This window comes from Ochotona princeps, chromosome 5, assembly GCF_030435755.1.
Source record: "Ochotona princeps isolate mOchPri1 chromosome 5, mOchPri1.hap1, whole genome shotgun sequence".
Lineage (NCBI taxonomy): Eukaryota > Metazoa > Chordata > Mammalia > Lagomorpha > Ochotonidae > Ochotona > Ochotona princeps.
In genome coordinates this window covers 95,090,496-95,102,832 of record NC_080836.1, presented here as the reverse complement: position 1 = coordinate 95,102,832, position 12,337 = coordinate 95,090,496, and the positions used below count along the sequence as shown (strand labels likewise).

General features: G+C 46.4%; 1 protein-coding gene across 1 annotated transcript in view; it reads right to left on the bottom strand.

The window, feature by feature from the left end:
- The window catches only part of MOGAT1 (monoacylglycerol O-acyltransferase 1), a 34,570-nt gene extending 23,564 nt beyond the window's left edge, over positions 1–11,006 (bottom strand). Inside the window, exon 1 of the mRNA XM_004576777.4 lies at positions 10,704–11,006. Coding sequence (XP_004576834.2) covers positions 10,704–10,797 — 94 coding nt within the window. The 5' untranslated portion in view covers positions 10,798–11,006. The remainder of the gene's footprint in view (positions 1–10,703) is intronic.
- Positions 11,007–12,337: the final 1,331 nt, after the last annotated feature.

Here is a 12,337-nt window from a genome sequence, read left to right as displayed (position 1 = left end):
GTGGTTGGAAGTGGGCCTGGTCGGGGAGCTAAGAGGATGCCCCAGCTGGGTTGCAGTTGGCACTATGAGTGCAAAAGCTGGAACAGGGGTGGCAAACTGGGCTAAACAGGCTGTAGAATCCCTCAGCATGGATGTGGACTGGATTTGAGGTATGCCAAACTAGGTTAGGCTCCAGAAACTTCTAGCGCTCGCAAGAGCCAGAGTCAGTACAGGACAGCCTGGTCTGCCCCCATCCCAGATCTCGTGCTCACCAGCTGCAGCAGAGAGCGAGAGAGAAAGACCTTCCACCTTCTGGTTCACTCCCTAAAGGGCCAGAGCTGAGCCAATCTAAAGCCAGGAGCCAGGCACCTCATCTGAGTCTCCCACAAGATGCAGGGGCCCAAGGCATTGGCGCGTCCTCCACTGCCTTCCCAGGCCACAAGCAGGTAAGTGGAGCAAACAAACTGGCACCCAAATGGGTGCACTTGGCAGGTAGAGGATTAGCCTGTTAAACTCCTAATTTTTTTTCTTTTAAATGACCCATCAGCAACAGGGCCTGGTGCAATAGCATAGTGGTTAAAGTTGTCGCCTTGAACGCGCCAGGATCCCATTTGGGCGTCGGTTCTAATCCCAGCAGCCCCACGTCCCATCCAACTCCCTGCTTGTAACCTGGAAAAGCAGTCAAGGAGGGGCCAAAGCCTTGGGACCCTGCAACCTACCTGGGAGACCCGGAAGAGCTCCTGGTTCCTGGCTCCGGATTGGCTCAGCTCCAGCCACTGTGGTAGCTTGGGGAGTGAATCATCGTATGGAAGATCTTCCTCTCTGGCTCTCCTCTCTGTATATCTGCCTTTCCAATAAAAATAAACAAATCTTTTTAAAAAAATGACCCATCAGCACCAACAAAGTGGAGATGGAGAAGTAGATGATAGGGACACACAAGTGTCAAATGCTAAGAAGATGGCAAACGTAGGTTAAAAAAAAGAATGCTTTTATTTTTATTTTAATGTGGTAAAAGCACATAAAAGGAGATTTGCCATTTCAACAAAGTTCAAAGCATATGATATACTACTGCTAACAACAGGTACAATGTGACACGGGGTGTGTGTGCGCACACGCGCGCGCGTGTGTGTGTTCAGTCTTTACCTCCAATTGCTTGCACAGAACTCCTAAAATCATTGCAATTTCCAGATCACTAGGGATCATTGGCGGTGCTAGGTGAATGTTTTGCTCTGTGATTTGGTCTCTGACACAGATTCCTGATAGAGAGTTCCTAATCCCTGACAGAGAGTCCTGGGAGATAGGAATGTTATTTTTCCTAATGGAGCATCCTTTGGTGGGCTCCCAGATGGACATCAGCTACCAGAAAGTCCAAGACATTATTGGAATTTTGGAACCTTCATCACCCTCTCTCATCCCCTACTTGCTAAAGACAGGCAAGGGAATAGGAATGAAGCTAACAGCCAATCACGTGTGCATGATGAGGCTTCCACGCAAGTCCCCAGAGTGCAGCGTTCAGCGAGTACCCAGGATGGTGAACACATGGACCTGTTGTGATTGCCCTGCACCCTAACTCCAGGGAAGCAGAAGTCGCAGTGCTGTGATCCTGTGTGCCTCCTCATCTGGCTGCCCATCCATAGCTCTAACCACCCTCACTGCAGTCAGCAGGTAAGAAGCATGCCCCTGAATCCTGTGAGTCATCACAACAAACGTTTGAACCTGAGGAGGTGGTTGTGGGAACCCTGAAAAGCTGTTAGTTTAGAAACGCAGGAGTTGCAATCTGCAACGGAAGCAGACAATCTGGTGGAGTGATCCCTCAGCGCGCATCAACTATAGCTCACTCCAGGGACAGAGTGTCAGAATCAGATTACAGCGCATACTCAGCTGTTGTCTAGAGAATTGGATAAACCATTGGAATCGGGTAGAGGAACTCTTTTTTTTTTTTTTTTTAACAAGATTTAGTTATTTTTACTTGAAAGGCAGATATTACAGGGAGAGATAGAGAAGGTGTTCCAGCTTCTGGCTCACTTCCCAAATGGCAGAAATGGCCAATGTTAAGATGATCTGAAACCAGTAGCCAGAAGCTTCTTCCAAGTCTCCCATGTGAGTACAAGTCCAAGGGCTTGGGCCATCCTCTGCTGCTTTTCCAGGCTATACGCAGAAAGCCATAGCAGAAATGGCGCAGCTAGGACATGAGCTAGCGCCGATATGGGATGGCGGTGCCACAAGGAGGAGGATTAGTCTGCTTAGCTGCCATGCCAGGCTCTGAAAAGAACTTATACACTTTCCATGAAAATTAATTCAAAATGGATCACAGACCAAAGTGTAAAATGAAAATCTGTAAAACTCCTAGGGCACACCAGGAGAAAAAACTAGATGTTCTTCAGTTTGCCAATGACTTTTCAGATAAGATATCAATGGGCCCATCCATGAAAGAAAGAATTGATCAACTAGACTTCATAAAATACCAAAGTGTTTGTAAATGACGCTGTCAACAAAATGAAAAATTAAGAATAATCTGGGAGAGAATATTTGTAAAAAAAATGTATTTGATAAACATTCTAATTCAGGCACACAACAAAGTGTTAAATTCTACAAAAAATGGCGCAAGGGACAGGCACTGTGCACAGGGCGTTAGCTTGCTCACGGGGATGTGCATATCCCACATCAGGGTGTTGTCCCACATCTGCTTCCTATTCACCTTCTTGCCAATATACAACCTGAGAAGTGGCAAACAATAGCCCAAGTACTAGGGTACCTGTCATCTATATAAGAGACAAAAATGGGGTTCTGGGCCCGGCATGGTGGCCTAGCAGCCAAAGATCTTGGCTTGAGTGCGCCGGGATCCCATATGGGCGCCGGTTCTAATCCCAGCAGCCCCACTTCCCATCCATCTCCCTGCTTGTTGCCTGGGAAAGCAGTCAAGGACGGCCTAAAGCCTTGCAACCCTGCACCCATGTGGGAGACCCGGAAGAGCTCCTGGCTCCTGACTTCGGATTGGCTCAGCACCAGCCGTTGTGGCCACTTGGGGAGTGAACCATCGACGGAAGATCTTCCTCTCTGTCTTTCCTCCTCTCTGTGTATCTGCCTTTCCAATAAAAATAAATAAATCTTTAAAAAAAATAAATAAACATTGACCTATTACATTTCTACAAGTGGAGCCAAAGTTGTAGTACAGTGAGTTAAGCTGCCACTGTGATATAGGCATCCTCAGTTCAAACAACAATTTCTTCGATAGGACTTCCCAAACGCAATCTATTGAAAAATAAGGATAAACTGGACTCCAACAGAATTAAACTGCTCTTCAAAAGACACTAATGAGAATAGGAAAAAATAACCCACATATTGAAAGAAGATCTACACAAAGCATACATCTAAGGAAGGACTTACACCCAGAATACATAAAGAATTCTCACAACAGAAAGAGGAAGCACCCAATCAACAGGGTTTAAATGAAAACTTCAACAAATGACAAAGGAACCAAGGAACAGGTACTACAGCATAGCAAGTTAGACCTCCACCTGCGCAGCTGGCATCCCATGTGGGTGCCCATTGGAGTCCTCGTTGCTTCACGTCCAGTCCAGCTCCCTGCACCTCGGAAAGCAGAGGAGGAGGGGCCTCGTGCTTGGGCCCCTGTGTCCGTATGGGAGACCTGAAGAACTTCCTGGCTCCCAGCTCTGAATCAGCCCAAACCCGGCCATTGTGGGCATTTCGAGAAAGAACCAGGGGATGGAAGATCTCTCTCCATCTTTTCCTCCTGTCTCTCTAACTTTGCCTTTCAAATAAAGAATGAATAAATAAATCTTTTTAAAAATTGGGCCCGGCGGCGTGGCCTAGCGGCTAAAGTCCTTGCCTTGAAAGCCCCAGGAACCCATATGGGCACTGGTTCTAATCCCGGCAGCTCCACTTCCCATCCAGCTCCCTGCTTGTGGCCTGGGAAAGCAATCGAGTACGGCCCAAAGATTTGGGACCCTGCACCCGTGTGGGATACCCGAAAGAGGTTCCAGGTTCCCGGCTTCGGATTGGCACAGAACCGGCCGTTGCAGCTCACTTGGGGAGTGAATCATCGGACGGAAGATCTTCCTGTCTGTCTCTCCTCCTCTCTGTATATCTAACTTTGTAATAAAATAAATAAATCTTTAAAAAAAATATATGAAAAATATTTTAGATAAAAAGACTACATTATTAGTTATAGGTGACATACAAATTAAAGCTACAATGAGACACCATGAGAGGACCTGAGAGAACGTTGAGCGAGATGTGAGAGAGAATTCCACCATCACTAGTCTTCTGTTGGTGCTTCATCCCCAGACCCTGTCCCTGTCCACGTCACTGGCTCTGCTGGCCGGAGCATGAACTCTGCTTCTATGGTGAGAACAAGCCTAGGCCAGCCACCTGGAGATGAGAATACACTTGGAGCACAGTCACTCATACTGGTCTGGCACGGTAGTCCAGTGGCTAAAGTCTTCACCTTGAACACACCAGGATCCCATATGGGCGCCGGTTCTGGTCCCGGCAGCCCCACTTCCCATCCAGCTCCCTGCTTGTGGCCTGGGAAAGCAGTCGAGGACAGCCCAATGCATTGGGACCCTGCACCAATGTGGGAGAACTGGAGGAGGCTCCAGGCTCCTGGCTTCGGATTGGCTCAGCTCCAACGTGGCTGCTTGGGGAGTGAATCAACAGATGGAAGATCTTCTCTGTCTCTCCTTCTCTCTCTGTATATATATATATATGACTTTGGAATAAAAAGAAATAAATCTTAAAAATTTATTTATAAGCAGGGAACACATTTTGTGTATTTCATATATAGTTTTAATTGTGTGGGGATGCTTCCCACCCTCGTCTTTCTCCCTTTCTCACTCCCATCCTCTGTCCTTATTATTTTTCTTTTAATTTAACAATGATATGCCTTCAATTTGCTTGGTAATCATAAGCTTAACTGTCCACTAAATAAAGGATTCAACATGTAATAAGTAGGAAAAAACTATAAAATAAATGATTGCAAAAATATAGAACATCTAGCATTCTCATGCATATTTAGTGGTAATGTAATTAGGAGAAAATCTTGGCAATTTCTTTAAAAGTTAAAATTGCACCTATTATATGATCCAGCCACTTAATTCTCAGGTTTGTCTAAGAATAAAGAAGGCACATCTTCACACAAAGTGGAAGTTCTCATAAATATTCATAATAGCTACAACCCAAATATGCATCCAGAGAAATAGACAGACAATAATAACAGCCCTGAACAGAACCCTCTTCAAAAACCAAAAGCAAAGCACTATCAATACATAAAGTAAAATAAATTTGACCTGAAAAGTAAAAGAAATTTCTAGAAATACAAACTAATCTGTAATGGCTAAAAGCAGATCAGGGACAGAGAGGGACTGAAAAAAAAAAAGAGATTGGCAAAGAAAATGAGAACTCTCTGGGGGTGATGGCTGCATGTGGCCACAGTTTCTTATCCAAACACAGGCTTCGAATACAGGCAATTTGTTGTGTATCTCAAGAAATTGCTTAATAAGTAAATATTCAGTAAAAGATCGTGATTTCATCATTAACACACATGCAATCACGGGCAAAATATTTAGTGTTCTAAATTTTGCTTTTCTTTCATTTAACAATCTCTGTCATGGAGTAGTAGATAGCAGATCAATAAATGTATCCTTTTCTTATTTAACTTATATTTTTAAGGTTTATTTTAAAAATTTTTAGTTGAAAGCCAGAGTTACACAGAAAAAGAGGAGAGGAGAGACAGAGACCCTCCATCTGCTGGCCAGAGCTAAGCTGGTCTGGAGCCGGGAGGCAAGGCCCCCTTCCAGCCTCCGCTGCTTTCCCAGGCTTTAAGCAAGCAGCTAGATGAGAAGCGGAGCAACTGGGACTAGACCCAGTGCCCAGAAGGATTGGTAAGCTACCATGTGGGCCCTGTATTGAGTTTTGTGTGTTTGCTTTAAAGATTTATTTATTTTTATTGAAAAAATCAGATCAGGTTTACAGAGAGAAGAGACAGAAAAATCTTCCATCCACTGGTTCACTCCCCAAGTGGCTGCAATGGCCAGAGCCGAGCCAATCCAGTCAGGCGCCAGGAGCTTCTTCCAGGTATCCCACATAGGTGCAGGGTGCCAAGGCTTTGTGTCATGCCCAGACCACAAGCAGGGAGCTGAATGGGAAGTGGACCAGCCAGAACATGACTTTTGCCCATATGAAATCTTGCTGCTTGCAACTTGAGGATTTAGCCAATTGAGTCACTGCACCAGGCCCTGTGTTTCGTTATCTACGAATAGTTTAGTTAGCAGTTTAGTGGAATGCAACCTGGTAAGTAATGTTTCAGTTTCTTCGATAATTCAGTAGTAATAAATGGTGAGTAACATTTATCTCAAGGTAACAATGTTCAGCTTAATGAGTAAATGAAACAGCTTGCTATTTTTAAATAACTCTGAAGTGATCATCACTGAAACAGTTTTCTGGTGGTAGAAAGAAAAATGTATTTCAAGAATGTGATTTACATATTAAAATTATTCACACTTAATAAAGCATATCTTGTCACCACTGGAATAAGCACTTACATTAGCTCCTTACTTAAAGATTTAGAATTCAATTGAAATAAGTTGGCATTTACTTTTCCTTTCCTGCCAGAATTGAACTGCATAGTGGTTAATTGGTCCTGGATGAGCAGGGAAAAAATATGGATAAAATTTTCCTTCAGAAATTCTAGCTAATACGAGGAATATGCTGAAAGTTCATAGAAACTTCATAATATAAAAATCATGCATAGATTTCAATTTTTGCACCCAAATAAATTGACCATTTAATTCATTTATTCGAAGAACTTCTAGGAGTTCACTTGTACATGGGAAATGAAAGAATAAACCAACTATCATTTTGCAGTACAAATACACCAATCTAGGAAAAATGATGACATAAGGCACTAGGTGAAAGGTCAGTAGTGAAAGACACACAAATAAAACAATTTAGGGAAAGATCATGACATGAATTACTAGGTGAAAGGTCAGTGGTCAAAGACAAGGACATTTTTTTACAACATGTCAGCTACCACTTCTCAGATTACGTCCTTCCTGGACCTGCTAACCAGCCTGAGACACTAACAGCCGCACAACCTGACCTTGTGCGCATCTTGCAATGTTACAGCCTGAATATTTGTCCCCTAGAAATTCAGGCAATGTTCATCTCCTAAATTTTACGCTAATGGTACAAAGAGGTCGGAAACGCGTTCTAAGGATGATGTTTGATGATGTTTGCAGGTGGGGACTAGATAAAGTGATTGCATCATTAGGGCTGAGCTTCCAAGGTTGAATCCTGGTGGCTTTCTGAGGATAGGAGAGCCAGCATCAAACACAGACACACCTGGCCCTACCACGGTGTGACGTACTAAATGAGGTTCTTATAACAGCCTGAGCAGTGAGGTCTGGACTTTGACTCTGGGAACCAGGAGAAAAACTAAACCTCTGTTGCTTTTCAAGCAGCCTGCCTTGGGTACTGACTTACACAGAGAAGAAGCACACAGCTGTCTGCAGGAGGCAGTCATGCCAGAGGTCTTACTGACACCTAAGCAAGCCTGTAGCTCCTTCCGTTTAAGAAGAAATAGAGTGGATAAGGGAACACATTGATGCTATGCAGGAACAATCCAATCCACAAGGTTGCACCCTGCAGGATGCACGACATTCTAGCTTCTTCAACATTTCACTGATAAGTAAACAGATGTGACAGCAATGTTCTAGAGGAAAAAATACACAAAACCCACAATGGTCCTGTTTGCATCCATGTTCAAAGAGTAAGAGTGTATTTTGGTAGGATTGAGGAGATGTGAGTCTGAACTAAGCTTAGACGATTTTAAGCAAGTTATACTGATGACAATGGTACTACGAAATATGCACATTATTTAGGATGGAAACACCATAAATTAATTTACCTTGAAATACTTATGCAAAGTTACACACAAGTAGGGCAACAGACTAGATGGAGACAGAGAGAGAGAAAGTATATTTATTGGTTCACTCCTCAGATAGCTGCAGCTGGTGAGCTGGGCCAGGCCTGAGCCAGGAGCCTGAAGATCCTGCAGCTCTCCCACATGGCTGCAAGTCCCCACACTCTTGGGCCACCCTCACTGCTTTCCCAGGCACTCAACTGCAGGGAGCTGGACTGAAAATGGAGCAGCCTAGGTCGGAACCAGTGCCACAGTGCCTGCAGGTGGTGGCTTAAATGGCTATGCCACAGTGCTGGCCCCATAAATAATTTTTTTTAAAAAATTTGTTTGTGGAGTCGCTGTGGTTCAATTCGAATTAGGCAAGGCTTATTGGGGGTGCTGTCACTTCCTAGTCACTAATCCACTCACATGTATTTCCGTCACCAGCTACTGAGCTATGCAACCTTGAGTAATTCAGTTCAGCTCTAAGCTTCCCCATGTCTAACATGAGGACTGGAGGCGATCGCTTCCTCAGGGGTGGCTACAAGGATTTATATCCAGCAATGCCCTTCGTGGCGTTCCAGCTGATAGCGTGGAAGCCATCACACCACACGTCTCCCTGCACACCTCCGTGAGCCAGGCAGGTGCCAGGTGCCCCCTCAGCAAATCTGTAGGCTAGCACGGTCATCCAACTTTCTCAGAAGCCTGCAGACATACAAGTACAACCAACAACACATCCCCTGGACCAGACCTGGACTACGGTCAGAGTTAGGACATCCGGTTTCTAAGCTGGGAGTCCCAGCCTGAAAGCAGTCTTTGGCTAGAACACTTGGGTTTGCGTCCAATGCTTTCCCCTCCTGCCAGCTGTGTGACTTTGAGAGGTGTTTCTCTCATCTCTACAAGGAGAGTAGGACTAGTATCTACCTCGGGGGTGGGAGGGTGTCTGAGGATCACATGCTTACAAGTGGAAGGTGCTTAGAACAGCACTCGGAACTCGCCAAGCACTGGATAAGGTTGTCTCCCATTATCTTGATGGTCCTTTGGTCCAAGAGCAAAATGGAGTGGAATGTTATCAGCCCTCCTCATGCTTGCTCTGTGTGGACAGAATGAGTTACTGTTTGAGTTGCTTTTCTTGTAAGACCTGCTTGCACACCAGTGTCACTCAAAGTTCTTTAAAAAAAAAGTTCTGATGCAAAAGATGGCCCCTGGTCATCTGCATTCTGTGGGAGCTCCTCCAGGGATTCCTGGATGTCACCAGCACGGAGAACCACCGATGAAGGTGGTGAAAACAGAAAGTGTTAAAAATCCGGGCCCGGTGGCGTGGCCTAGCGGCTAAAGTCCTGGCCTTGAACACGCTGGGATCCCATATGGGCAGCGGTTCTAATCCCGGCAGCTCCACTTCCCATTCAGCTCCCTGCTTGTGGCCTGGGAAAGCAGTTGAGGACGGCCCAAGGATTTGGGACACTGCACCCATGTGGGAGACCTGGAAGAGGTTCCTGGTTCCAGGCTTCGGATCAGTGCAGCACCGGCTGTTGGGGTCACTTGGGGAGTGAATCATCGGATGGAAGATCTTCCTCTCTGTCTCTCCTCCTCTCTGTATATCCGACTATGTAATGAAAATAAATAAATCTTAAAAAAAAAAGTGTTAAAAATCCAAAAAGTGGACAAATCTACATGCAGAGAGTTTGCTTGGGTCCGGTGCGATAGCTCAGTGGCTAAATGCTACCTTGCAAGTGCCAGGATTCCACATGGGCACCAGTTCATGTCCCAGTTGCTCCACTTCCCTTCCAGCACCCAGCTATGACCTGGGAAAGCAATGAAGGATGACCAAAAGCCCTTGGACCCTACACCTGCGTGGGCGACCTGGAAGAAGCCCCTGGCTCCTGACTTTGGACTCAGCTCTGGCCACTGCAGCCACCTGGGGAGTGAAACCAGAGGATGGGAGAGCTTTTTCTCTGTCTCTCCCTCTCTTCATAAATCTTATCTGCCTCCCCAATGAAAATAATCAAATCTTACAGGAAAGTTGTATTCTCATCACGGCACCAACATACACAACCTTAAGCATACAGAAATGATTTTTTGCTTCCAAAAACAAGTTCTCACAGAAGGAGTTCCCCAAGTTTCTGCTCATTCCTGTAGTATTCCCACCCCACCCCAATTTATTCTAAGAGCAGAAGAAACTTGAAGAAAACAAAAAGTCAACCTGCCCATCTAGGGATCGTGGCTTGTTCGTGTGTCTTTCTTCCAGGGCTTAATTTGGGAATCGCTCAAGACTCTCTTCGTCCTTACTGTATCCGGATGAAAGCCACTGGTTCAACCCAGCCCAGTGTTTGGTGCAGACTGAAGAAATGCACCTTTTGCACTTGGGCGACGGGAAACGTTAGCACTTGGGGCGGCGTTCTCATGGCTCTTTGGCATTACTGTTTCAGCAGTTCAAGAAACGCGTTTATCAACTTTTAGGGAACTAAAGTGTGATGTTGCAAAGCTCCACGGGGCCACGGTTATACCTGGGAGCGCAGCTGTTTGTTTATAACCTGGGCAAGCCACAAGGCAACGCTTAAAATCGCACAGGGAAAAACACAGCCTGTAAACAGTCAAGCTACACGTGGGGAAGAAAACCAGGGGGTGGCCCCGCGTCAGCGCTAGGCGCCCTCTTCAACCCGCCCGCTCCGGCTGACAGGGGCACAGGGTTGGACTGTCCCGCAAGGACGGCCTTGGAGAGCGACCGCCTGCGAGCTTGGAACCGCAGCCCCGGCGCTGCGGCGTTTTGCCTGATCTCCCTCAGCCCGCGCGGGGTTCTTACCCAGCAGCAGGAAGGACAGGACCCATTGCAGCACCGCCGCCGTCTGCAACCGCCGCGCCAGGGGGATGCTGAGCGGCGCAAACTCCACCTTCATGGTTTGGGCTGGCTAGGATGGCGCCGGAACCCTCGCTGCCTTGCGGGGCCTGCGGGGAGCGCGCGGCGGGATCGGAGAGCGACGCCGGACACTGGCTGGGCTCAGAGGAGGTGGTGGCCCGGGAACAGGCGGAGACTGGACTTCGCCTTGGGTGGAAACGCGCTCCTGGGCTGAGGCTGGGGTCTGCCAATCACGCGCGCCGCCCGCAGGCGGAGGCCCTGAGCACCCCGGCCGAGAGCGGGAACGCGCCCAGGGCGGCAACCAGGGACAGCTGGCGGACCGGGAATGGGACAGCCCAGGCTCCTGCTGCTCTTCACTGGGACCTGATCATTGTTAGGTTCTTGGACCACCGTTGCTCCTGGCTTCAGCATCCGCCGTTAAACCCACCCCTTCCTCCAAACCCCCTGTGACTTGCAAGGGATCCAACAGCAGCTGGAGGGATTTCGCTTCTTAATTTATTGGTGTCTTCAAAGTACCCCCAAATTCTGAGCTGAGAGCCGGGGTCTCTGGCTTCCTAGCTCCTGGGGCTAAAGGTCCCTGCCTGAGTTTTGGAGAGTTTTCATTTTCTTTTCCCTCAGCCCACAGTTGGTGCATCCATAGCATACTGGGCACCATTCTGGGAGCTGGGGATACAGTGTAACCAAGTCATCCATCCTTTTCTTGAGGGTACAGATTATAAAGGGAAACAAATGTTAACAATGTAACTAAACAGGTATAATTAGGAGATTCTGCATAACTGGCCCATGTTAGGACTTGGCCTGGAGGGTTAGGGATGTTATCTCAAGAAATGCTCTTGACTTATCACAAGGAATTTAATTTGCGGAGAGGATTCTTTAGGCAAAACAAACACACACACACACACACACACACACACACACACGTGCAAAGGTCCTGTGACTTAAATACAAAAAGACTGATACAGCAGGAGCTCAAGCAGCAATCCAGAGATTGGGGTGAGTGAGGCCAAATTGTGGGGCTGCTGTTTGTAAATTTGCCTTTAAAATAAAAACATATCTTAAAAAAAATACTCAAACAGGGAAGCAGGAACATTAGACATTATCTTTCCAAACTACACATTTCGTGGAACAGGAAACTGAAGTAAAGTGACTTGCCTGGAACAACACAACCCAGCCAAGTGCTGGCCAGGAGTAAATCGACCACTCTGTAGAGTCATACAACCATGTCTTGACACTAACAACCATAACAAACAGGGGAAATTAATACGGAGTAAAAGAGTGGTTTCAAATTTTTCTTTTAGAAGAGATTTTTTTAAATCTTCAAAAAATACCAACTTATGAAACAAAGCATTTCTATTTGAAAAGAGATAGGGAGCCAGATTTCCACCTGCTAAGGATTTTCCTTCTGCCTAAGGTGACTATATTTTTAGCAAATCAAATCCACAACAGCCATAGAACTTCTGAGGGTTCAGCACACCCAGCGTGGAAACCATGGCTTGTGTGGTCCTTTCCTTTCCTTCCCTTCCCTTCCCTTCCCTTCCCCTTCCCCTTCCCCTTCCCCTTCCCCTTCCCTTTCCCTCCCC